This window comes from Aythya marila (assembly GCF_965140915.1).
Source record: "Aythya marila genome assembly, chromosome: 1".
Taxonomy (NCBI): domain Eukaryota; kingdom Metazoa; phylum Chordata; class Aves; order Anseriformes; family Anatidae; genus Aythya; species Aythya marila.
In genome coordinates this window covers 137,229,939-137,255,042 of record NC_139042.1, presented here as the reverse complement: position 1 = coordinate 137,255,042, position 25,104 = coordinate 137,229,939, and the positions used below count along the sequence as shown (strand labels likewise).

The window sequence follows — 25,104 nt, the reverse complement described above, 5'->3', positions numbered from 1 at the left end:
ATCGGTGATGAACGCTACACATGTATGAGCCAAGCTGTGTCTTTTTTTTTTTTTTTTTGTCCCTACACAGTGTCCTTGAACAGTCTTTGAATTTTCTCTCTGTATGGTATTTATGGTATTTATGCCTCTACATTTTCTTATGAAGCACTTCTCCCTTCTAATGCCTGTGCAGAGCTGTCAAGGGACAATAGCCTTTTTAATATTCTAGGTGATCTGTAGAGAAGGAAAGCAAGAAGAGTACTCTTGCCAGCATTGCTTTTTGCAAGTTTTCCTCTATGGTATATGTGTACCTTCAGATGAACTTTGGTGCAAATGTATGACTAAAAGTATCACATTAGCAAACATATATGCTGCAAATGGTAAGGCAAGTACCACCCACAGAGGAATGTAAAAATGTGAGTTTCCTGCAAAATGAGCACACATACAGCCTGTCTGCCAGGCTGTATGTGTGCTCATTTTAGATTGTGCTCGTGCCCCATGCAAAATGGGCTGAAATAGCTCTAAAACCCAAGGCTCAACCACTGATAAAATTGGAATGATTTATGGAACAAGCAAAGAGAAATTACTGCAGCCCAATACTGGAATAACAGTTTAGACAAAAATTATATCCAACCTCCATTGACAGATTTCTAAGTTACTTTAGAATTTGTGGTGTGTTTGTTTTGTTTTGTTGTTATGTTTTGTTTTTCTTGTGAATATTTTCTCCTAGCTCAGCATATATACATTTCTGTGCTTTTTTTTCCCCGTGGACTAACACTCCCAAAGTATGTCATTCCTTTGCAATTGGCCATGTAAACACAAAGAATAGAACCCACTTTATACAGCTTTAATTCTTGGCTCCCCATCCCAATATTTGCAGTGTGTAAGTGAAGCAATTTGCATAACTGGCCTTCAATAAGAAGGTCTCACAAAGCCTAGGAGGAGATAAGGATGGAAATGCAATTATTTTCCCAGCATCATCCCTCTGCACTGATGGGATAAGTCTGGCATTCCAGCCACTGAGACCCAAGACAGTGCTCCCTCCTACATCTACAACCTCAACTGAAAATTATATATATTTCTGTGTGTAAAGAAACATTGCACATGTCAAAATGGGGTGTATGCCTAGGGATCATGTCTATTCCACCTAATTTTATGCTTCTATTTGAGATAATTAAAGAAGGAACCAGATCACCTTTACGTTGGTGTCATTCATACTAGTGTAACATTTTGCCAGCTGAAATACCACTAGATGTGATTCATAGTTTGAGTTTACCCTGAATCTAATGATTGTCCCATTTCTATTCTTTTTTTATTTAGAAAAAGGGGTAGACAAAGGATACTATACTGTAGGAGCCAGACTGATTCGGCTAGAGGATAAGGTAAGTGCATGAAAGCCTTTTTTTTTTTTTTTTTTTTTTTTTCCTGAGTAATGATATCTGATCTACAGACATGCAAGATAGTATCTTGGCATGATTTACTTTAGAATTACAGGGCACCATAACAAAGAATAATATCCTAATTTTTGTAAGGGAGTTGATGAAGTATCATGTGCATGGTGTTCAGCATTAACTGTTTACCTGCCATGCAGATTTTGTTCTTGATTTTAAAAGGGACCACTTACATGTTGAAGCCAAATCACGTATCTTGTAGGTAGATAGTACCATGAACTGATTAGGTGTTTGTTGTACTACAATTAGTGAGTTAAACAGAAAGGCTACTATCAAGAGCCTTTGTAAATGGCAATGGTTGATATCTCAGCAGTCTTGAAGTTCTCTAATGTTTACTGCATTTTTCCCCCGTGCAGTTATCTTTGCAACAGTTCTACCCCTCCCTCCACTGAATTCAGTTATTCTCTCCAAGAAGGTGTTCATCTGTGTTATTAATCAGAATTATACAGAAGTACGCCTAAATGCCAAGGCCCAGTGAAGCTCTATTGTTTTAGGCCTATTGCAAACATCTTCAAGAGTTTTTCTCACTCAAGTGATAACAAAAGCACAAGTTCACTTAAGAGGAGAAATCTATTTTTCTAATACTGTCAGCTCTCTTAAAGGCATGCCTATCCCTTAAAAAATGGTGACTTCATAGTGTGCTTCCTATGGACAGTAGTGACATAGTCACTTTGGTGTGTGATGTGATGTAACTTTTCAAACTGTCGTGGTTCCGCTAGAGTGGGCAGCCGAGCTCCACCACAGCCACTCCCCCACTCCCCCCCCCCCCCTCAAAGAGGAACGGGGAAAAAATACCATGAAAAGGGCTCCAAGGTTGAAATAAGGACAGGAAGATCATGCAGTAATTATTGTAATGGGCAAAACAGACTCGGCATAGGGAGATAGTAAGATTTATTGCTTATTACTAACAAGCTAGAGAAGTGAGAAACAAAGGAAAGAAACCAAAAGCATCTTCCCCCCCATCCACCCTCTTCCACCTCCTCCCCCCAAGCGGCACAGGGGAACGGGGGAATGGGGGTTATGGTCAGTCTACAGCGCTTCTTCTCCACCGCTCCTTCTCGGTCACTCTCGTCCCCTGTGCTGTGAGGTCCCTCCCATGGGATGCAGTCCTTGATGAACTGATCCGGCATGGGCTTCCCACAGGCAGCAGCTCTTCCAGAACTGCTCCAGATATGGGTCCGTACCACGGGCTCCATCCCTCAGGAGCAAACTGCTCCAACCTGGGTCCCCCATGGGCAGCAGCTCCTGCCAGGTCACCTGCTCCTGCGAGGTTTCCTCTCCACAGACTACAGGTCCAGCCAGGAATCTGCTCCGGCAGGGGTCTTCCACAGGCGGCAGCCTCCATCGGTGCAGGGCCACCTGCTCCACCGTGGTCTCCTTCATGGGCTGCAGCATGGAACCCTGCTCCACCGTGGTACTCCATGGGCTGCAGGGGGACATCCTACTTCACCATGGTCCTCACCACAGGCCGCAGGGGACTTCTGCTTCAGCGCCTGGAGCACCTCTCCTCCTCCTTCTTCAGTGACCTTGGCGCTTGCGAGGCTGTTCCTCACTCCTCTCACTCTCCCAGCTGCTGTGTCACGCAGCGTTTTTTTCCCTGTCTTAAATATGCTCTCACAGAGGTGCAAAACAACATCACTTAATGGCTCGGCTCTGGTCAGCAGTGGAGCCCTTACCAAACATGGGGCAGCTTCTAGATCCTTCTCACAGAAACCACCCCTATGGTCCCCTGCTACCAAAACCTTGCCATGTAAACCCACTACACAAACAAAAATCCATTTGAATTTAGCATAAGCATTTCCTATTTTTGTCTTCTTATTCAAAACTTATCATGCAAGTTTTATTTTCATGTCTTTCTGGGGAGTAAGGAGAGAAGGAAAGGGGAAGGAAGCCTTTCATTACATAAGAATGTAAGAGTTAGGCTTCTTGCCCCCTCACCCCTCCCTTTCACCCCCCCCCCCCAAAAAAAAAAAAAAAAGAGAGAAATAAAAGCAGTTTCTCCCTCTATCGCGTAACATCTAATGATCATTGTTAGAACGAAATCAGAAAATGTGAGGCTGTGATGTCAAAGGATGGGTTTCCTTTGACTTTTAGCTCTCTTAGTGTCAGGGAATGAGCTTCGCAGGAAAAGACGGTTTATCTAAGGTAACTTTTAAAGTGGATTGGTTCCTTGTGTGGACAGTCTCATTCAAAGTGAAAACGGCTTTCATTCAAATTAGCTCAATTACTTTAAAGGAGATATATGGCTCTTTAACCTCTATATGTTTTGTGAATTCACACCACTAGTTTATTCAGATTTCTTGAATATGCTTGTATAGAGACACCAACAATATGGGTTTGAAAATCTAGCAAATGTAAAAAAAAAAAATAAAATAAAAAAATTACGTTGTGTGAGAAATGTTGCTAGCACTGTAAATACTTAATGGCAGTTTTTTGTGGTCTCCCGACTGCTCCATATTTATGAAGTAAAAAGGTCAGAAAGTTATTAGTGTCTGGCAGTGGCCTGGTTTTAACACAGTATGCTGTGGATTTGATAACTTTTGATTTTAAGGCCTTAATTTTAGTACTGCTGATGTATCAGTGTAAGAAGAGGAATGTTACGAGACATGTCTGTGTACACAGCAGATACTGCAATGAATGATCTCTGTTGCAGGTATCTGCTTATGCTCTGCTCTTACATCTTAAACCTGTAGACCAAACTCTTGATGATTCTAAATACTAAAATATTCATCAATACTGCCTTGATTGTAAATGCTCAGAGATGATGGAGCAACATGGTTTAGCTTTATCATATTAACTGTCTGGCATGTGTTAACCAGTCTGTAGTGGAAATTTACAACAACGTTCTTGGAACAGTCCTGCAAGTTAAAAAATATATATATATATTAAAAAAAAAAAAAAAAAAAAAAAAAAAAACAACACCAAAACACACAAACACACAATGGTGTAGCCAACTTAACATGATTTAAGCATAATCTAAATATAGTTTTTGCAAGCTCAAACCATTCATGTGGGCAAAGCCTAGCAAAGCCTAGCAGGTCTTTTGTCTGAGCAGTTAAACCATAGTGCTTTAACTGACCACATGTTGTATGGGAACTGGTGATTTCTACCTCTTTACTCATTGTTCTGGAGAAAACAAACAGAAGGGAATAAAAATATGTCAAGATATTTTCATAACATGATGCTATGAAGCATATTCAATCATTGCAACTTCCTTTTCATTCTCAAATCAAGCTACAAATGTAAAATAAAACACCAGAAGTCTGATGGAACTCAGTGCCTTTGTTCTTCCAGTACAAATTAGCCTTCTGGTAGGTGCACATGACTTTATTTTTATGTTTCTGCCAAGAAAGTAGACAAAGTGAAAAAAAAGGGCAAACATTTGTTGTGGGGTTTGTTTTGTTTTCATGCTTTTTTGTTTTGTTTTTAGTATTAGTAACTTTTTTGCACATTAGGCTAAAATATATATGTTTACGTAGTGAAAACAAAGTTAAGCATCCCAGATATCTCTATTTTAATAGGACAATAGAAGCAACTGCATCCTGCTGTCAAACTGTTTCCCCTAAACTATTTTCCCAAGTCTCATGGGATCTCTTGCTTTAATAGTTTACTACATAGTAGCTGCTATGTGCCCAAATGTGGAATAATATTGGAGTCAGGAAAGACAAGCTGGGTTTCAACCTCATAGGAAAATAAATGAAGCAAGGGCATGTTTGACATCAGGCTCCAGCTGGTGGTGAAAAATGATCTCCCCCTTGGAACTAGAAAACCTTTGGGATCAGCCTAATCCCTCTGGAGAAATTATTTTAACATTCAGTCACCCAGTACAGTCATGGCGGCCTCCCAGCCAAATGACATATCTGATAACATGACACATTTTTGGACAAAGGCCAGTTGGTGTAGACTGATAAAAAGGCAATACAGATTTCTATGATACAATCTGTATCAATAAGCTATTACTACACTTCTAGCCCAGACTGATCTTTACCACCAGCATTTTCCAGTTCATTTGTTTTTGTTGTTTCTCTGAAAGGGAGTTAGAAAGTAATTCAACCATTCATAGATGTGTGTTTTTTTAGATAAAGCCATATTAATGTTTGGGGTTTTTTATATATAAAAATTTTGAAAAGGAGGGAGAAAGAATTGTGCATTTATGATGGTTAAGATAAACTTTGTTCCCTTTGATTTTTCGTTGCTATTTGAACTAAAATGCTGGATTTGCTGTACAGAAAGCATAGGCACAGGTGTCTGAAGTGGTTACTTAGTGATAGAAAAAAGTTTTGAGGCAAAAATATCTCAAAGGCTCTATGATAACAATCTTACATTCATTTTGCATAAGCAGTGTTGTCTGCACCCTCTCTTTTGTGGCTGTCATGTCTCCATATGTAATTTAAGGTAACGAGGAAGAGGTAAGAACACTAATGTATAGGATGAAGCACCATGCAAGTCCACATAGAGTTGAAATACACTTGTATCACTTCACTTTTAAGTGCTGCAGAGCTGACTGGAAAGGGATGAAATGTATGGTGGCGGTTTCCAGACAATATGTGAAACTTTTTGGCAACATCAATGCTGTGCAAGGCTGTTCCCATTAACAAGGCATGTTGCACAGTGTAAGTTTACCCATAACAGTTTTCAACCTGTTTTTCCCTGAATAGGACATAAAAAACTTACTTTGTTGTGGTCAACATTAATGACCTATTGTGGTTCTTTTCATATAAATGTTGAGATTTTTAGAGAAAGAATGGAGCTTCTTTCCCAACACGTGATATGTGCCATTTGGCCGACCTTTTCCTTAGTTTGATGGCAGGATTTAATTTTAAATTGTGGTATGTAGCTATTGACAGATTCTTTTGAAAAATATTAAGAGGGAGATTGGTTCCAAGATGATGTTCTAGAGTTGGCATTAGTTTCTTTTTAAAATTGTAAACTAATGCTTCTTTATGATGAAATGAGTATTCTTCCTTTTTCTTTTTTTTTCAAAATTAGAATAAAAAATCTTGGTGTGTTGCGTCCAACTGCACGGCAACCTATAAATAAAAACAGGAGAGAAAAGAATCTACAAATGAAAGGTTAGAAGGGACAGCTGTGTTGTCTTTGAAAAAGAAATCTATTAGGTATTTTTATAATTATATGACAGTCTTATTTATGTGGTATTTACAGTTATGATTTATGTCCATATTACCATAACTATTTCCACACTTATAGACAACATGTGATAATGTTGGGAGCCAAAAGCAACCATTTGGTAGCATTTAATAAAATGCAGAAACACTAAGAGAAAACAGGGCAGTAAAACAGAACCCTTGTGAGCTTTATCCATCTGGATAATGTGAGCCAGAACAAAAGTGTTGTCCAATGTAAACAAACGTAGAGGTTGGATTGTGGTGGTAAACTCTTTATAAATTTAAAAACTCATTTTAAAGTTGGGAGCTAAAAATGATGGTGTCAGAGAAGAGTGGTATTTCCCTATCATCTTCTTCCTCCAGGATAACAGAGAGATGGATGCTAGTGAATCTGACTCCTGCTGTGATTACATCAAGAGTCATGAAGTAGTAAATTATTTATTATGACCGTGCCTGCAAGTACCACTCTAGTGAAAGCTGTGTCAGAATTTCCATTATAAACCTGTAATTTGTGGGTGGGTTGATCGGCATAACTGAACTGCATTAAAAAAGGGGAGGTCAGGAGAATGAAAATTGTTACTCGAGTCACAAAATGTGCAGGATACATTTTTGAAGTTTCAAGAATATGTCTGAATTAAACCCAATAAATGCCTTTGCTAAGAAAAACATATTTTGGCACTAAGGTGTTTGTGGGTTATTTGCCCCCAGTTGCTTAAACATTGAGTCATTTTGTAATATAAAGCTTTACAGAAGGCTTTTTGCAAATGGGTATTATGTGGGTTTTCTTAGCTACTAAAACAGGCTGATAATTCTTAAAAGTAGGCATCTGAGATGCATTGTTATTCCTTGTTGTAAACAGGAAAAGTGTTTCTCATCCTGACCCTTTATTATTTGCAAATATGCATGGACAGTGTTGATTTTTGTGGTATATCTCCTCAGCACAAATAGAGGGAGAGGGGGAGTGTCAAAATTTAACATGTCTAATGTGATTGAAGTTACTTGTAGATCTCTCATGAAAGAGTATTGTACATATTCTTGGAGCACGTTCTGTCCAAGGAGATGGACAGGAGGTTCACAATGAGAGATGTTGTGAATATGTAGTTGGGATAGGGTGCTAGTAAACACAAAGTACAATCTCATTTATTCAGTGCAGTCAAGTACAAATCCATCAATTCTGCACCTTGCCCATGAAGTCATTGGGTTTTTTTATTTTGAAGTTATTGCCTAACAAAAATATAAAATAAAATAAAATAAAATAAAATAAAATAAAATAAAATAAAATAAAATAAAATAAAATAAAATAAAATAAAATAAAATAAAAACACCCTAAAAGTAATCTAATTGCAGCTGAAGCTTCAAGGCAAATTGTGCCAGTGAAGATACTTAGGATTTGCTCAGGTGTAAATTACAGCAAATTTCTTAAGTGGCATTAAACAGGATTCCCTCTCATGTTCTCACATCCTGCTCAACAGTAGTGAAATGACAGAGATGAGGTGAAAGCAGAAATGGGACTCAAATAGTTCAGAATTATTCTGAGTGAAATTATATTTTTCATCTGTTATGTCTAAGAAGATCTTTCTTGTACGCTGGGGATTTAAGGAACCATAGATCTGAAGTTGTGCTTGTGTTCTAGTACTGAAGCATCAAGACACTTTTTTAGTCTGAAGATCAAGTAATGCTGATTTAACAGCTTAGATCTTAGCTGCACAGCTTTTCTACTTTGCTAGATGACTTCTTAATGCAGAGAGGAACTATGGCAGCCTGGACTTCTTTTGACCATTTTGCTTGGTTTTACATTTGAGATAAACCATGTTTAACAAAGAAGGAGAAGGAAGGGCCAGTTTTGAACTGCCTGGTTGTAATGGTAATATCTAAAGGATCAGAAAAAAATAATATCTGACTCTGAAATACCTTCCAGGCAAAAGGAAAGAACAGAGATAGATCATGTATCCTGAAGCATATCTGAACGAATCCTGCCTGTGTTCTTCCCTTATGGTTCTTATTACGAAGCCTACTTTACTTATTATAAATGGTACTTGGTAGCACCCTCCTATTATTAAGGTTGTACACCACTTTCCATTATAAAACGCTTTTTTTTAGTTGCTTACATCTTTGCCAAACTTGAGCCATCTGGGCTGGAATTTTCCAAGGCAGATGTCTGCCTCAGGCTGAGTTTTTTTTGGAAAATTTATATATGAGTGTGGGTCATCCTTTCTATATCACAGTAACCTGACCCACTGTAAAGATTCTCCCAAAAGTAAACATAAAAACGTTGATGGAAAACACTTGAGCCTCTTCTAAATTTGAGCAAGAAAATTGGACAGAAATGGAACATTATCTGCCAGTCTTGAGACCCAGAGGCCTGATCCAAAAAATAGTGAACTCAGCAGGAGGCTTTCACATGGATCAGGCCCTGATTTTTAACGGGTGAGGGAGCAAAGAGTTTCACATAGTGAACATTTGCCAGGATGCAATTCACCACCATAAATCAAATGTTAAATAATTCTGAAGCCCAATAAACGAGCATGCAGATGGCAGTGTCTGCTCCCCAGTGATTGCACTGACTGTTGATTAGGATCCAGCTTGAATAGTTCAATCTCATTTATAGCAGTCCCAAGAATTGTTGTGATTAGGCAATTGGTACATTCTCATTGCTTTTCTGCTCTCTTGGCTGGATCTGCTCTAGTGGAACCAAAACCACCCAGCAAACTCTGCCCATGACATCCTGGAGCATGCTGGGGCAGGGAGAGTCAGGGGCTCATGTTCACATGCTGCATAGCAGCCTGAAGTCAGTTTGCAGGTACCTTACATTTAATAACAAACAAAGAGAGTTGCTCATGGAAGATGTACTCTATACTAAGTCTCCTTCATGAAAACATGCAGATTAACTGTGAATACTGAGATAGAAACAGAAAAGTGATTTAGGGCTGCTGGTAAATAATGAAGCCTTAGGGGAATGGAATCTTTCACTGGCTATTACCATGCTGGAAGTCTAATCCACATTGATGTGCCTGGGCTGTTTAACCTGCAGGGAACCTGACTGCCAAAACTGCTTATAGCCACTTCTGCTAGTTCAGTTGAGGATGCCTTCCGCTGAAGCTGTGATTAATGCAGCTGAGGTTCAAGAGTCCACCCAGGTGCAGCCCACACTTGTCTTAGTTGACATGAAATTATTAATTCAAATTGGCTTGATATTCTAGGGAAAAAAAAAAATAATCATACTTGCAGGAATTAATATCAGATGATGGAGCCTTCAGTTATTAAAAGTTGCCTCTTGCATTATGCAGATAGCAAAGGGGAGCAGAGTTTCAAGGCTGTATTCAGACTGAATAGCCTGATCTACAACCCTGTTCTGACTTGTGCCTTACAGGGAGTACATTGCTAGAATCGAAGCAAACCATTCTTCCCCCAGTTTGATGAAGGAGCAATATGAAATGCTGTCTTGATTGTATAAAGGGAACTGAAACCTTCAAAATATAATCATCAGTTTTTAATCAAAATTGAGAAAGGGTCATAAACTTCAAGCTGTTATCTTCTTGTAATTTCTGAGAAAACAGGTTCTTGAGTAAAGGACAGTTTTTTTGCTAATCCCCCAGATCCCAGCAGAAATGATTGCAGTGTGTTTGGCTCTTCTCAGGTGCTGGAGAGTCTGGCCACAAAGGTATAGGAAACAAAGCTCTGTTAGTTCTGCTTGCGAGGCAACAAAACAATTTATTTGCTCATGGCAGGTGAGAAATTTTATTTTTACCTTAAGAATATTCTGGAGATCTTATTTATTTATTATAAAAACTCAAGTCCTCCCACAGTGAGCTTTGAGTTGGAATTCCAAAGAATGTCAGACATCACATCAATTATAAGAATTTTTATTTCCACCTTTCTATATGCGTAAAGGTTATTCCAAATCAGCTTAAAGTTCTAAGTGGTAGGTCATCCTAGATCCCAAAACAAAATGCCTTCATTGAAAGCAAAATATGAAAACTAAGTATTTTGACATTTTTCTATCATCTTCAACTAACAAAATAAATAAATTTATCAAACCAATCTTTTCTTATGAAGATTTTTTTAATTGCTATTTTCTGATTAAAATAAATTTTATTTAAACAATTTTAATGGGCACCAATTGTTGCCAGTGTTAAATTACTTAATTTTGAAGGCTATTTTCAAATATAGGTATGTAGCTGTCCTTAGCTGTTTATGGCTGTATGCTGCAAATGCTGCCCTACGGACAAGTTGAGAGTTTTATACTGGAACATTTGGAACACTTCTCCACCTGAAAATGACAATTTGTTTCCAGTGGAACATTTTTTGAAAAAGTGTCACATTCCGTGGAAATGTACTTTAAATCATAGACTGAAAGCAAGGATTTCCAGTTTTCCACTTCAAGGGAACATTTGAAAATCAGAATTGGGTTGAAATACTCTGTTGTTTTTTTTGATTTCCCCCCCCCCCCCCCCCCCCCATAGGATCATTGCAGTTGAACTGTTTTTTGTTGTTGTTGTTGTTTGTTTTCTAATTCATTTGTTAAATATTGTTATTATTTTATTCTTTCAGATTGAAAGAGTACAATTCTTCATGAAAACAAAGTAATTTTTTCTATAGAAAAAATACTAATTTTCCTCTAGTCCTCCTTACTTCAGCATTGCTGTGATTATTTCACTTACCACAGTTTTCAGCTTAGTAATTTAAAAGTAATTTTTTAATACGATTTGAATGTCATATACAATATTTATTCTAATAATTCCTCTTAATTAAGGAAAATACACTGGGAAAAAAATGTGATTCAAGTGATTACCAGACTAGCAGTCAGATTCATGTTTCATGCAGGAACTGCAATGCTGAGTCAGAGAAAACATCTGGTTAGCCCTGGAGCCATTCTCTCACTGTTGATCACCAGTATCAGATACGAAGGGGTGGACTAGAAGAACAGATTGAGCCTGAATTGCTAGAAGCAGTCTTTGGGTGTTTGAATGGATTATATATAATACACAGTACAAACAATACTGCTGTATGAGGCACTTTACAGCATGACAGTTTTGTAAGAGTCCAAAACAAACCAAAGCAATAATATGTACTGGAGTACTGGGGTGACCTGCCCTGACAAGCTGGCTGTGTCTATGGATGAAAATATTCACCCGTCTTAATAGTAAATTCTTAAAAAGGCCTTCAGTTAAGATTTATGAGGTAAGGGAAGAAGAGAGAGAAAGTCAAGAAACTGAGAAGCTCTTTCTCCCTATACTTACTGCCACTTTGTTACTTGCAACACATAGTTTTACATTTTATATAGCAGCAAAGTAGTGAGCAAATCAGTAATACATACTTATTTCTGTAAAAAAATCCCTTTTCCTACTAGTAAATAATGTTGGTAAATGGCATTCATATTCTTCCTGTTTAGAAGCTTGGTTTTGATTTCAGTGCTGTGTTCTGGCAGGTTTTAGTAAAACACATGTTAGCCAATGTGTCTGGTACATGCTGCAGCCTTTCATGACCAGGAGGAGAGAACTGGGTTACAAGTCTGAGAGGTTAGTTTGAGTGGAGTACCTCAGATCTCTCTGATCACATAGGTACTTTCTTAGTTTATCACAAGCTTGATCCTCGCATGCATTATTGTGCAATACCAAAATACAATTTAATAATATTAAATTGCTAGGTGTTTTTTCTAGTGATTTATTTATGGTCTTGTAATTGAAGAACAATGGCCTTTTGATTATCAGCAAGTGTTTTTCTTCAGGTTAATGTCTCTGAGTGGAATCAATATGATATTGAACAGACTGAATTTAATTCAGTCAGTGAATAGATGGAAAGGAAGGAAACAGGGTCTGGTGGCTCATGTGCTGAGCTCCAGCTTCAGAAAGCCGGGGTCTTCTGCCAGAGAATCTCAGCACAAATGCAAAAAAAAAGGCATAGTCTTCCCGTCTATAAACCAATACTTTGTTACTTCACTCAGTATAAGGTACTCAAATACTATGGTACAAGGAGTTATATAAATACACTATCTAGATTCATATCACACATCATTTACAGGTCTTCCTCAGACTCAGATAATGACTTCTTAAGAGTCCAATGCCCTTCTGTGGACTTAACATTCCCGAACATGTCTGCTTCAGTCTCTATTTGAACGTAAAATACCTCTCTCTCCCCATGAAGTAACCTACCCACAGCTGCATCTGCAATTCTCAACAGTTGGCATTCTCAATTCTGAAATGTTGTGGTGCCATAAGATTACTCGGGATCACAGGACGATTCAGGTTGGAGGGGACCTCAGAAGGTGGTTTAGTCACTGCAGCACCCCATTGCTTCTACTCTGGGTATAACATACTTCTCTAGTAGTAACATGTAGCACTTATACAAAGAAATAATCTTGCAAAATGTGCTGTCAGTATTCGTTCATGCAGAATGGATGTTGTGAAGTACTGGACTGGCAGATCTGTGTTTCAGAGACCTGCAGCCAACAGCTGAATTGTGTGTATGGAACATGGCAGTTGCTTGGGCCTTGTGATTTTAAAAACCTGATGAGTAGAAGTACTGAAATTCTGTGATATTTTCTCTTCTGAAAAAATGCTGACAGAAACAGAAGTCTATAACTGATAAAATGGGCCATTTTTTTTCAGTTTTTCAGGAAGTGAAGGATACAGCAATGGCATGTAAAGCGAGTTTAACATGTATGGAAAGTGGCCAAAATACTGTCATTCAAAATGCAGGCTAGTGCAGGGCCCGGTTGTCTGCTGCCAGGTCTGGTTAAATGTCTGCTCAGATTTCCATTTGAATCTGAGATATAGCTCATATAGCTTTGCTGTCTCTTCAAGATTAGAAAGTGTAGTCTACCAGCTCAGTGGTAGTATCCTAAGTCTCCTACTACTACGTTTGTTTCTGAAAGCTGCAGTATCTGGAGATGTGTAATTATGTGCACACTCTTAAAATTGCTAGTTTTTAGCTCTCACTGTGGAGATACACATAAAAAGCAAGAACCCTGAAGCCTCAAAAATCGAAAGATAAATAGGATGAATATCACATATATAGTCTTTATGTAAAATATCAGTTTTTTAAAGAGTCTAGTTATCAGACACTGGTAAGTATTACTACAGACTGCCCAAGGGACACAGAAAAGACATCTGAAAGGCAAAGTAAATGTTCAAAAATAGAACACTCTGGCCTGTTTGCAACCATAAGTGCACTGCCAGCTGCTTTCAGTTAGAATGTTTAGCATTAAGTGCAGGTATCTTCCAAGCAGCAGGCACTGCCATGAGGACAGTACCCTAGGAGGCAGCAGAAGCCCATGTTCTCTCTCAGAAACTCAAAACACACAAACCTTTGAATTTCCTACTCTGCAGAACTTACATATCTGGAGGGTTACTAAAGCCACAATGAGCAAGTCATCTTGCTTGTCAAAGGCTGCACCGGTAACCTGTGAAAGACTAGACCTATCCATCTACAGCAAGACTGGGTGCCATGCAAAAAACATTCACATCTTTGTGCAGTGCTCAGTTTGCCTAGGTATTTGACAGATAGAAGGAATAGCCATTGTCTCTGTGCAGGTTTCAAAAAATCTGTAAAATCTGAAGGAGGATGGTCCTTCGTGAGTACCCAGGAACTGAAGAATTGGCAGTCTCTCACCAGCACCAGCACACATGCTTTAAATTAATCTGGGCAAGTCACTTAGAAACCATTTTTGTGGGGCAGAAGAACTATATCTAAAGAGTCACCATAAAACATAATTTATGATTACTTTAGGAATGGGATAGCCATCTTCAGAATTGCATGCCTAGATAGCCAATACCATAGTAATACCCTGAGGATTTGCATTTCTGGGACCCCCTTAGTTCTGACCTGTTTGTGCCCCATAGTGACTACAGGTGTGCGGTATAGAGGAAGGCTGGAAGATGAGATCTGTCCAAGAAGCTTGAGGTTGGTGGTTTGACAGAGGAGGAGGATGGAGGGGAAACGTGGAGGCACACTTACTGGATTTAGAAACTGCAAGCAAATTAGATTTTTCTTAAAGAGTTTCAATGCCTGACCTCCAAATTATGCTTCAGAACGTATTTCATTTGAGCCTGGTCCTATAGTCTTGCATGACTGTCTTATTCAACATTTTTTGCTGTAGTCACATGTAAACTAGTTATTCATTTGTACAGATTTGGTTTACCTTTTGCATTTTTGCATCTACTTTTTTTTTTTTTTTTTTTTTTTCTGGGTATCTTTTGCATCTTATTTTTTCCAGCCTCTGTTTTTTTAGAGTCAATAAAGTACTTTCAGATTTCTATGAATACTGAGTATTGTTATCATTTTTGACCGGAGCTTTTACTAGATATTGTCAGCTCTCCCTCTGTAGCACATTGTGAACTCATTATCCTCAGGAAAAACAAACAAACAAACAACAAAAACAATAACAAAAAGCATTTCAGATGTTTAAAACATTTATTTCCAGTCCTAGCTACAGAGTAATCACCACTGTTGGGATCACTGCAGGTCAGATCCTGGAATCACAATGAAGTTTTGCCCTGAGCTGGGATTATGAAAATAGACTTTTGCTCCTATAGTAAAGCATATATGCTTGGGGGTGACAGGAACTGCTACACTGTGATTTCCTTAATTGGCTTGGAAAGTAAAATTAAACTGCTTGTATTTGGAAAGTAATTTTCTGTCCCCAGAATCTCTCTGCTTCATTTACTTAATTTTGCTAGATGTTTGGGCAGGCTGACCATAGCTCAGACTGACTGGAGTAACGGTTATATCATTCAGCAGAGAACTCCCTTGTGTGAACAGAATTTTGTTTGATTTTTTTTTTCTCCTCTATCTTTCTCCTCCAAGGCTAGACACAGATGGAGGTCACAAAACAGAATTAAGCTTAGAATTTCTTGTTAATGAGGTCATTTATGTCAGAGCAGGAAATGTACAAAATAGCACAGGATAGAAAAATCTAGACAGTCTAAAACATGCCAACAAATTTGTTGCATGCATTACTCCTTTAATATGCCCTCAATGTAATCTATGGATACCACAAATGACCACATTCTGTTTATGTATGTAAAAACTCCTATATATGTAACACTAATCATAGTAGCAATTTTACTAGTGGGAAAAGATTATTGTGGTCTTTTTATATAGCATATAGGTTTACTTAGAATGAGTCCTTGCAGAAGAATGCAGAACCATGAAAAACTTAAAATTTCATGATTATATCATTTTCATATTTAAAGAATACTCCACGTTAAGTTATAGCTCAAAAATTACACTGCTCATTCATGATTTTTTTTTAATTTATAATTGGCTGCTTCCAAAACTGTCACAGTAGGAGGAAAAAAAGTTCATTTTACTTGGCGTGTGCAGTGTTGCTATTCCTGTGTTCATTTGGCTTGGCTAGGGTAATGAAATGCTGCAGTCTGAAATAACTTTTTATATGTTGACATGTGCATTTAACTAGAATAAGCAGGCAAAGTGGACCAAGTTGGATTCAGCAATGAACAAAATATATCTAGCATTGCACCTTTTAATATATCAGCACACATTTATGACTCTTTTAATTTCTTCATTGTAACAGCATACAGGCACCTCCTAGCTGCACACAGCTCCAGCACAAAGACTTGAAGAAAGATGCTATTTCAGCAAGTTAAGATTAATAGGGGTAGGAGGGAAGGGGAAAAAGAAATGAAGGAAACTAAGGGACACAATTTCCTCTCTTGCAGATAAAGTTGAGAGAGCTGAAGACTCGTTATTGATCTTTTGAAATATATTTAGGCAAAAGCCTGTTGTTTTCCAGGGCAGTGCTCTTCCCATTGCCAGCGGCTGTGAGTGCTGGGTGCAGGGAGATGACAGCTTTGCTGCAAACAAAGCCTTCCACCCTGCAGGCTTCAGGCTTAGTGCAGAATAGTTCATTGCACTTCTAAACTGTGACTTTCCTCCAAGCCCTACTCATAGTTTGATTTGTGGTTGTGTGGCAACATCTAGACCTTACATAGAGAAAATCCCAAATGCTCACGGGGGTTTAGCACAAGTGCTGAAAGAAAATGAGTTGAGTAAAAAGAATGCCAATCACATTTTTTTAGGCAATCCCACGATTCTGAATATCTTTTTTAGTGCCCTAGCCATTGTGTTCTCATACTTTACTCTAGAAATGTTGAAATGCGTGTATATTTACTGGCCATTGTTCCTGAGGGGGAAAATAAAATTTCTATACTGACAGTACACTGACATGGGGCTGACCTATAGCTGCAGCAAGACTGCACAAAAGCTATGTGATGTGAGACGTGTGACTGGGAAGCACACATTAAAGGTCAGCACAGCATAGTTCTGTCCTTGTTTTGCAAATAAGGTGAAAGACACCTTATTCAGTTATAAACAGGAAACCTGGGCCAAGTTTGTAGAGGTTCACGCCCAGGGCCACTCCCTAGAGGAGCCAAAGCTTGATGTACTTGTCAAGATGAAAATCATGACACACCCCATGATTTGCACATTGTTGGGACCTGCTCCTAACCACATCTCAGCCGGGCTTTCAAGATTTTGAATGTTAAAATTTTATGCATAAAGAACTAGGTGTCAACAAAAACAAAACAAAACAAAATCCAGGTCAAAAATGAGGCATAACGGAAACTGAAAAATGTGGTGTTCAAAGTCCAGTTTTATGCTCTGCAACATTATCAGAGTGAAGTTGAACAAAAGCAAACATGTTACAAGACAGGAAGAATAAAATTTGTTGTCCATTTTGCAGATACCTTCTCATCCATCTTTCTTTAAATATAATCTTTTGTATATATATGTTATTGAGGACTGTACATATACCACATCTGCCTTTTATACTTCGTTCAAATGCCATTGAAATAATTTTCTTTTGTTTGTTTTCTCATTCACCCCTCTTGCTCTCATAATGAATTCTAAGTAGAATTTTATTGAGAGTGTCTTCAAAAGTTCCTATTAACCTAAAAATTGAGGATCTCAATCTGCATGGCATAAATGCATGAGATACCTACAGTGCAAGCTTAGAATGAACACAGAAATATTCACACAGCTGCTAGGCTGGTAGGGCCGTTATACAAAGTAATGCATATTTTGTGAGGAGATACAGTAATGCAGAATAGTGCAGTATAGGAAATGAACTAATAATTTATAGATAAATCAGTCATAAACTGCATGACTTCATAGGTATATTTGTATTTTTGGTGAGTTGGTGTATGGAAATGTATGTTTTACATGACATCTGTAGATCTTACAAATAGCCATTTCCATGTTTAAATCCCAAGAAGATCTATGTTTTTTCCGGTTTCCACTTTTACCTTTTTGTTGAGTAGGAATGAAGATGTTAGCTGTCTTCTGATACCTGCATGTTCTGTTGATGTGTACCTGTGAGATACCTGATACACTTTAATGAAAGTCAAGTAAGACTTTGATGTTAATGCTTCCCCCACCCCACCTCAATGATGAAAACTGCTATCAAGAACTGAGGAATTAGTATCCAGTTTTAGAATAAATCCACATTGTCTCTTTTTTTGTTAAGTGTTTACCTTTCATGGAGTGGAGGTGGTGGAGGACAATAATCAAATAACCAGCGTGAGCCATCTTTGGAACAGATTCATAGTTTTCAGTGAAATAGATTTTGGCTTTTATGTCATTTGGGATAAGTGTTCAAATGTAGCATTCATTAGCATTTAAATAATCTGAGTTTTACATGTCTGCACACATTTTATTTCTAAACCATCTCTACTCCCGCCTCCCAAACCATTAATGAGGTTTGCTGTTCTTAAAATAGCAGTTGTGTTTGGAATACCTAATTGCTGGGTTTCTGTTGTTACTGCCTTGGTACATTGGTCGAAAAAAGAAATGCAAAGGGCAGCCCACATCTTCCTGTGTTCAATAGGTACCTGTGTTCTCCAGCTGGTTGTCTTGCAGCTTTCATGTTCCTGTGGCTGAGGAGCTTCACTGCCTGTTTCAGCCATGCTGTGTTCAGACCTCTCAGTTATAAGCAGCAGAGACTCAATTGATTGAGACTGTAAAAAGGCTGCCTTTTTTTTTTTTTTTTTTTTTTTTTTTTGAGCTGAGTGATTTATTTATTTATTGCATCTAGATTTATTTATTGCCAGTGTCAAAGAAAATATTGTACTTAAGGCCTATTCATCTTCTTCTAATGTTCTCTGCACATTTTAGCTGGCCCTGCACAGAAATATTTCCCCCCTCTAAGTCCACTTGATGATTGGAAAAAAAAACTCACAGGCAAACTGCTATGCTACCAGTACAATGTCATAATATTTCATAGATCATTTATAAATATTATTGCCAGGGTAAATAAATTTCTACTGAGTACTTAGTCTATCTCTAATAAATAGTTTATTTAAGCTTGTAAGAATGGTGACATTTCCCCTTGAATATCTTTGGCCTCTTAAAAAGTGTTAGTGCAGAGAGGAAAAAAGGGAAAAATAAACTGAAAAAATATACAGCAGATCTTTTGAATTTTTCTGTATTTTGGCTTGCTTAAATGGGTCCTCTTGTCAGAGTGCACGTCTCTGTGTGAAGCTGGTTACAGTGTTTGTTTAAAGTGTATCTCATTTAGCATATTGTTCCCTCTTTCCTTCTTTTTTTTTTTTTTTTTTTCTCTTTTATAGCTGCATACAGCTGAAATGGTGTTTGAGTGGGTTGCCTCTAATATCAATAGTGATAATTAAATCCCTTTTTCTACTTTACCCTTTTGGGTAAGAACTCTTGGCTCTGGTATTGCTATTTCATTTTTTCATTTTTTGATGATTTTGCATTGTTTTAGATTTATCATTGTTGTTTTTATTCCTATCTAATTAAAAATGTTGGGGTTTGGTTGGATTTTTAAATAGCGAAGACAAAGACCAGAAGCGGTAAAGGATTTTCTAGTATCCTTTTACTATGCTAAATATTTAGCACTGCATTTTGGACAGTAGACAATGGTTTCTTGATTGTGTGTGTGTTTGACAGCTCAGCAAAGGTGTTAACTCTCAGTTCCTTTCACACAAAAACTGAATAGTAAGAATAAATGCCAAAATATTCTTTTACATGCCTGCCATAAGATGTGTGATTTTGTGAAGGAGGAAGAACAGGACAGATGATTTCATTTGAAGGGATTTTTTCTATTGCAGTAACTGAGTATGAGAGAGAGAGAGAGAGAAAGAAGAGGAAGGAAGGAAGGAAGGAAGGAAGGAAGGAAGGAAGGAAGGAAGGAAGGAAGGAAGGAAGGAAGGAAGGAAGGAAGGAAGGCCCAGAAACTTCCAGAAATTTTCAGAAAACAATCCTGTTTAACAGTAACAAGCCAAAGAACTATAGAGATGGTCAATACCTCTTTTGCAAGCCACTCCATACAGTCTCTGTCAGATGACAGGCAGTAACCAGGCCGTTTCCAGATACTCTTGGAACAGACAGGGCAAAACCTCAGCAAACTCCAAACAGATACAGGAGGAGAAGCATTTTAAAAGCAAGGGAGGCAGCTGGAGCTTGGCCAAAGATGTTGGTACAGAGAGCCTGGAAAATTTTGTACATACCTCAAACAAATCCCACATAAGACTAGGGGGAAGAGAAACAGTCCTTCCATGTGTTCTTTGTGTGACAAATGACAGCATCTCCTCAAGCAAAGCAGGAAATTCTCTGCACTTACAAGGTTATGACAATATAGGTGTGTGTCTCCTGTAGAATTTGACTTACACGTGATTTTGTCCTTTAAAGAGACTGGTAGAAGTGGTTAGCTCTTATGGCTTCGATTTCTTGGTTATGGTGCTTGTACTAATAGGTGGACTTCCACTCCACACACGTTTTTTTCCTCAGAATAGTTTCAGCTGTGTATTTATTTATTTATTTTGTCTCCTGGAAAACATCTCTTGGTCTTTGAGTGGTGGTTTCATTTATTTCCTTCCCAGAGTCATTTATTCTGAGGCTCTTGGTTGGTTTAGGCTGTGGTGTCTGTACATCAACAGACCTAGAACATTAATCTTGATCCCCAATGAGCAATGAGGATGACATCGAAAGGCAAAGAGAAAGTTTCACTAGTCTGTCAGAGTAAATATCTGATTTAAAAGACAGTAAAAGAAGGGAAGTAATTTTCAACCAGATGCATACAGATGGCTAAGAAAAACATGGTCTTCAATTCCAGTAGCATCAGTAAGTCTGGCAATATCATATGTGAAGTAACACACTTTGGGAGGACTTCTGCTCACATTAGTTACAAACTTACCAAACAGATGGCTATACTTTTTGATTTTCCATCTCTGGAAGAGTGTAGAAGCTGGGGAAAATGTGCCCAAAGTATAAACACTGGCATAGTTTCAACAGTAAAGTTTTAGCATGGTTTTGCTATGCAGAGATGTGGGCTAGTCTGCATCCCTTGGCTTTAAGGACAGATCTCATGGTAACTGAGTGTCCAAACTGTGAAGCCTCACTGCTGCCCATCCCACTAGCATTTTCTACTGAAAATTTAAATCCTCCTTCCTCATTCTTAAACGACCCCACAGTTTCTGCAGATGTCACAGTTCAGCCAACACTTCATTCTTCATTCTCCAAGGAGGGGGGAGGCAGAGACCATAAACAACCGCTGCAAACAGCAGAATTGCCTTCTGACAATGTCTTCCAAGCTGCTGAGAGGTTTTATCACACCACCACCTTAGTCCCTTTACTAACTGTGCATATGTAGGATGGATAGCCTTGCAGGAAGGAAAGTTGCCTTCCAGCTATTGATTTTTATCTTCTTTATGGCCTTCCAGGCATGCAGGAGGCAGCATAAAGCTTTATGTGTGTTTAGTATCAGTGGAGTGTTTTAGTTTTGTCTTTTTCCTTTGTGGTCTTTATAAAGGCACATTTTGTAAGATTTCACTCCTAAATCCCTTTGCTGGTAGCAAGCTACATTCTGCTCAGTAAATATGTCATAGTGGCAAATTCCAGTTTTGGTCCTAGTAACAAATTTGTTTGACAACACCTTTAAGAATTGTCTGTTGCATATAGGGGAAAAACAGTTGGCCTTTCCAAAAGCAGACTCCAAAGCTTGGGAAAAATGATACTGTTGTGTGTTTTGAATATTACTGACCTTTGACAAAAGAAGTAGCTTGAAATTTAACTTATCAGTGAATATGACAGCCCCTGGAAAATAACTTCAGTATTTGCAAAAGCTATAAGAAAATCAGGTATATTTGCAAAATGAGTGTATACCTGTTTTGAAGGCATAGAGCTAATTAGATTTCAGTGCTGTAAATGATTAAAAGTTAGATTTGGGGATAAGTAGGTGTTATATCTTATGTGTTTGATGGATGTTTTTAGTCTAAAAAATTACAGATTTTAAAATTGTCAAGTACAATTTCCAGTTATTTAAATTCACTTAAAAGAAATAGCCAATATAGAGAAGTTCACATTTGTCTGGGCCCAAAATGGGGGCTGGAGCCTGTCTCTCACCTGGCTGAGGTCAGAGGTGAGTAGCCTGTTGGTCAATGAGGGCTCCAGTCCATCGCTTACGGATCTGAGCTTCTGTGAGTGGCATTAAAGGTTTCACAGAAAACTGCCAGGTGTCTCAGAAGGCAGGTTGAATGAGTAGGAGAGTTTCCTGGTGGCTCTGCCTTTGAGGAACCTCTCTCTCCATTAACTGAGGAAGAAGACCAAATGCCTGGTTTTAAATTAGACACCCAGCTTTCATATATCTACCATCAAACTGGACACATCCTAGTTATCTGGTCTGTAACTGAGCTCTGAACAGTGTTTGATGCTTTATTTTTTCATGTGTCCTAGCATCATGTCATTTTCTGGCAGTAGCAAGTCCTTGTAAAAATATGGCTGTGTATTTGCAGCCCAGCAGCACACATAGTATACAGCATTGCATAGCACAGCTCTCACCTTAGATTTCAAAGTCTGTTACTGCTGCAGCCAGTGGAGATGTACCAGTGCTAAATAGTATAAGGAAAATTTTTTGTGAAAAACAAAATAGGACTGAAGCAATAAGGGGTCATGTTCAGGAACTGAAAATAAAGTATACTATGCATCTCTCCTTAACAGTCTGCATTAAAAAATAAAATAAAATAAATAAAATAAAATAAAAAATAAAAAGACATAACGGCATGTTGAGCTTTGATTAGAACTGTGTGGAAGTACAATTCCTTAATTATTATTTTTATTTTTCTTTTTTTTTTCTAATTGTCAATGCACATGGCTGATGAAAAATACCCCAATTCACCCAGAGAAAGGTAGCATTTTTCGTAACAGTAAACCAAGACCCTATAAATATCTATAATCCCAGGATCTAACCTCAGGAACAGCATGGCAAATGCAGTTTAGAAATCTTATGCTCAGTGCTACATCAGAACAGTGCTTTCTTTTTCTCCATCTGAGTTTTTAATAGTCATCTCAAGTTGAGATGACTGTCAGCACTTTCTTCTGGTAATACACAATTTTGCTAAATATATATTCTCTGTGTGTAGATATAAATACATACAAACACAGAGTACATATAGTTTCTGTAGTAAGTCAAATTCAATTTCTAATTCAGTTTTTGGACTTATTTGGTGTGTATGTTACTGTAAATGTTGCTTTATTTTTATTTGCATTTGTCCAGTTGTTAGAAATTTTGTGAAATGATTTTACAAATGAATACTTTTTCAGTTCCTATGCCTGGATAGCTGAACTGTTCGTTTCTGTAACTTGGAACTCTGGCTTGGGTTAGGGTACAGAAGCAACACTGAATTTTGTGTTTTGGGGAAGTAGACTCTTGAACCTGAAATCATAATTAAATGATCTTAAAAAAAAACAACAACAGACAATACTTCATTTTGGTAGTTAGTTGTATGTTTTTATAGATTGAAGGGGTTATGCAATGCAATGCAATAAGAAATATAGTCAGGTTAAGGATTTTCATTATTTTCCCCAGATAAACGTAATTGCATCTTTGGACAGCAGTGCCACACAGATTATCAAATGTAATAGCTTTGTACGATTTGATAATTTATGGGTAGCTAATGCACATTATTTAACATTTTCTAAAAATCAAACAAATTCCTCATGCCTCTTCATGCTTCAGAGCATCAGCCTCACCACTACAAAATGGATTTAGAAAGAAATTTCTGCTGTAGACAGTTAATTCCTTATAGCAGTCTACTAAAAATGCAGTCACCTCTCCGTGAGACATCTTCTGTTTATCTATCCCAGATGCTAGAACCTGCTTTCCTTTGAAAAAAATTACCACACAAGACCCTTTAAATGCTGTGACTAAAAGTTCTCTTAAGTTCAGGATAAGACTTTCAAAGATAACCAGACTTCATGATCTGTAACTGAAAGCATCCCCGAGAAATATAACAACAAATGTAAAAACATGGCAGAGGGTGAAGGAGCTGCAGTTGAGTTAGTGTGTAACCCAGCAGCTAGAAGAACTCTGTAAAGTAGAAACAGGCCAGAGTAATCAAAACAGCCCTTTGTGGTTTTCATGGTTGTGGTGGTGATGGTTTGGTTTGGTTCTGTGTGTGTGTTTTTATTATTGTTGTGTTGTGTTTTTTTTTTGTTGTTGTTTGTTTGTTTGTTTTCTATCCAGAAGACTGTTCTACATAATAATAATAATAATAATAATAATTTTTAAAAAGATACTATTTAAAAAGATATTGCTGGCTTGGGCTTCTTATATGAGAGAACAATGTCTTAATCAAAAAGACAACTAACTTTAAGCCATTTTAACAAAATCATTTAACAGCTATTTAGGACATGTTTAACCACTGATTCTTCATGTCTTTCTGAAGAATCAGGTGATATACTCATGTGTAACTTACGGTGATAATATATTTTATATATTATATATTATATATATTATATTATATATATTATATATATTATATATTATATATATACGGTGATTATATATTATATATAATATATAATATCTATATATAATACCCTGCTCAGAAAATGCACAGCTATCCTAAGTTCATGCTGGTTGTTGTAAAACTGGGGTTCAAACTTTACTGAGATTATCTCTACCCATAGATTTCTTCTCCTCCAGAAAAGCAGTGGAAGGATGGACGGACCTGTAGCTGTAGACCCCAGCATTTCTGTATACAGTTTTTATCACACTGTCCAATCTCTAATATCCCACAGTGGTTCAATCAGATAGTTTCCCTTAGAAATGTACAGTTCCCCCCTCTGCAACTGCTCTCCAACCCATACTCTGACACAGTTAAATCAAATCCTCTCTAAGCTAATTCAATGACAAAAAAAAATTTGTTAACAGTTAAAATTGCCCAGTGGCTTCTCATGCTTTTCCAAAATGGCTTGCTCAGCAGAACTCTAACATCTGAAAAAAAAAAAAAAAAAAGAAAAAAAACAGAAAATGAGGAGCCCTGGCATATACCAACAGAACCTTAACTGTGACCTCGTGGAAATCACAGTCCCTGGGAGTTACTGGCATGCTCTCCTGATGAGTTCACTGCAGCAGGTTTTACTGAGCCTGATGCTCCAGAACTGCATGGGCTGTCAACAGGCAAGCTTCAATTTGCATTGGTTTTTGTTTTGGTTTGGGGTTTTGTCAGTAAATTTTGAGTATTTTAAACAGGGTCAGAGGAGTATTTTGATAGAATTTAGGAAAAGAT

General features: G+C 37.7%; 1 protein-coding gene across 16 annotated transcripts in view; it reads left to right on the top strand.

Moving 5' to 3' along the window:
• The window catches only part of LOC309884532 (potassium voltage-gated channel subfamily KQT member 1-like), a 527,319-nt gene that overhangs the window by 318,562 nt on the left and 183,653 nt on the right, over positions 1–25,104 (top strand). For 10 of the 16 annotated variants that reach the window (XR_014318640.1, XM_082773603.1, XM_082773607.1 and 7 more), the window contains one exon: positions 1,300–1,361. Coding sequence is in view for 15 of the 16 variants with exons in the window: in XM_082773603.1 (XP_082629729.1) it covers positions 1,300–1,361 (62 nt within the window). In the remaining variant the exon portion in view is untranslated. Of the gene's footprint in view, positions 1–1,299; positions 1,362–2,715; positions 3,337–14,397; positions 14,418–25,104 lie in introns of those variants that run through there. The other 6 variants (XM_082773606.1, XM_082773604.1, XM_082773597.1 and 3 more) reach the window with 5 other exon arrangements.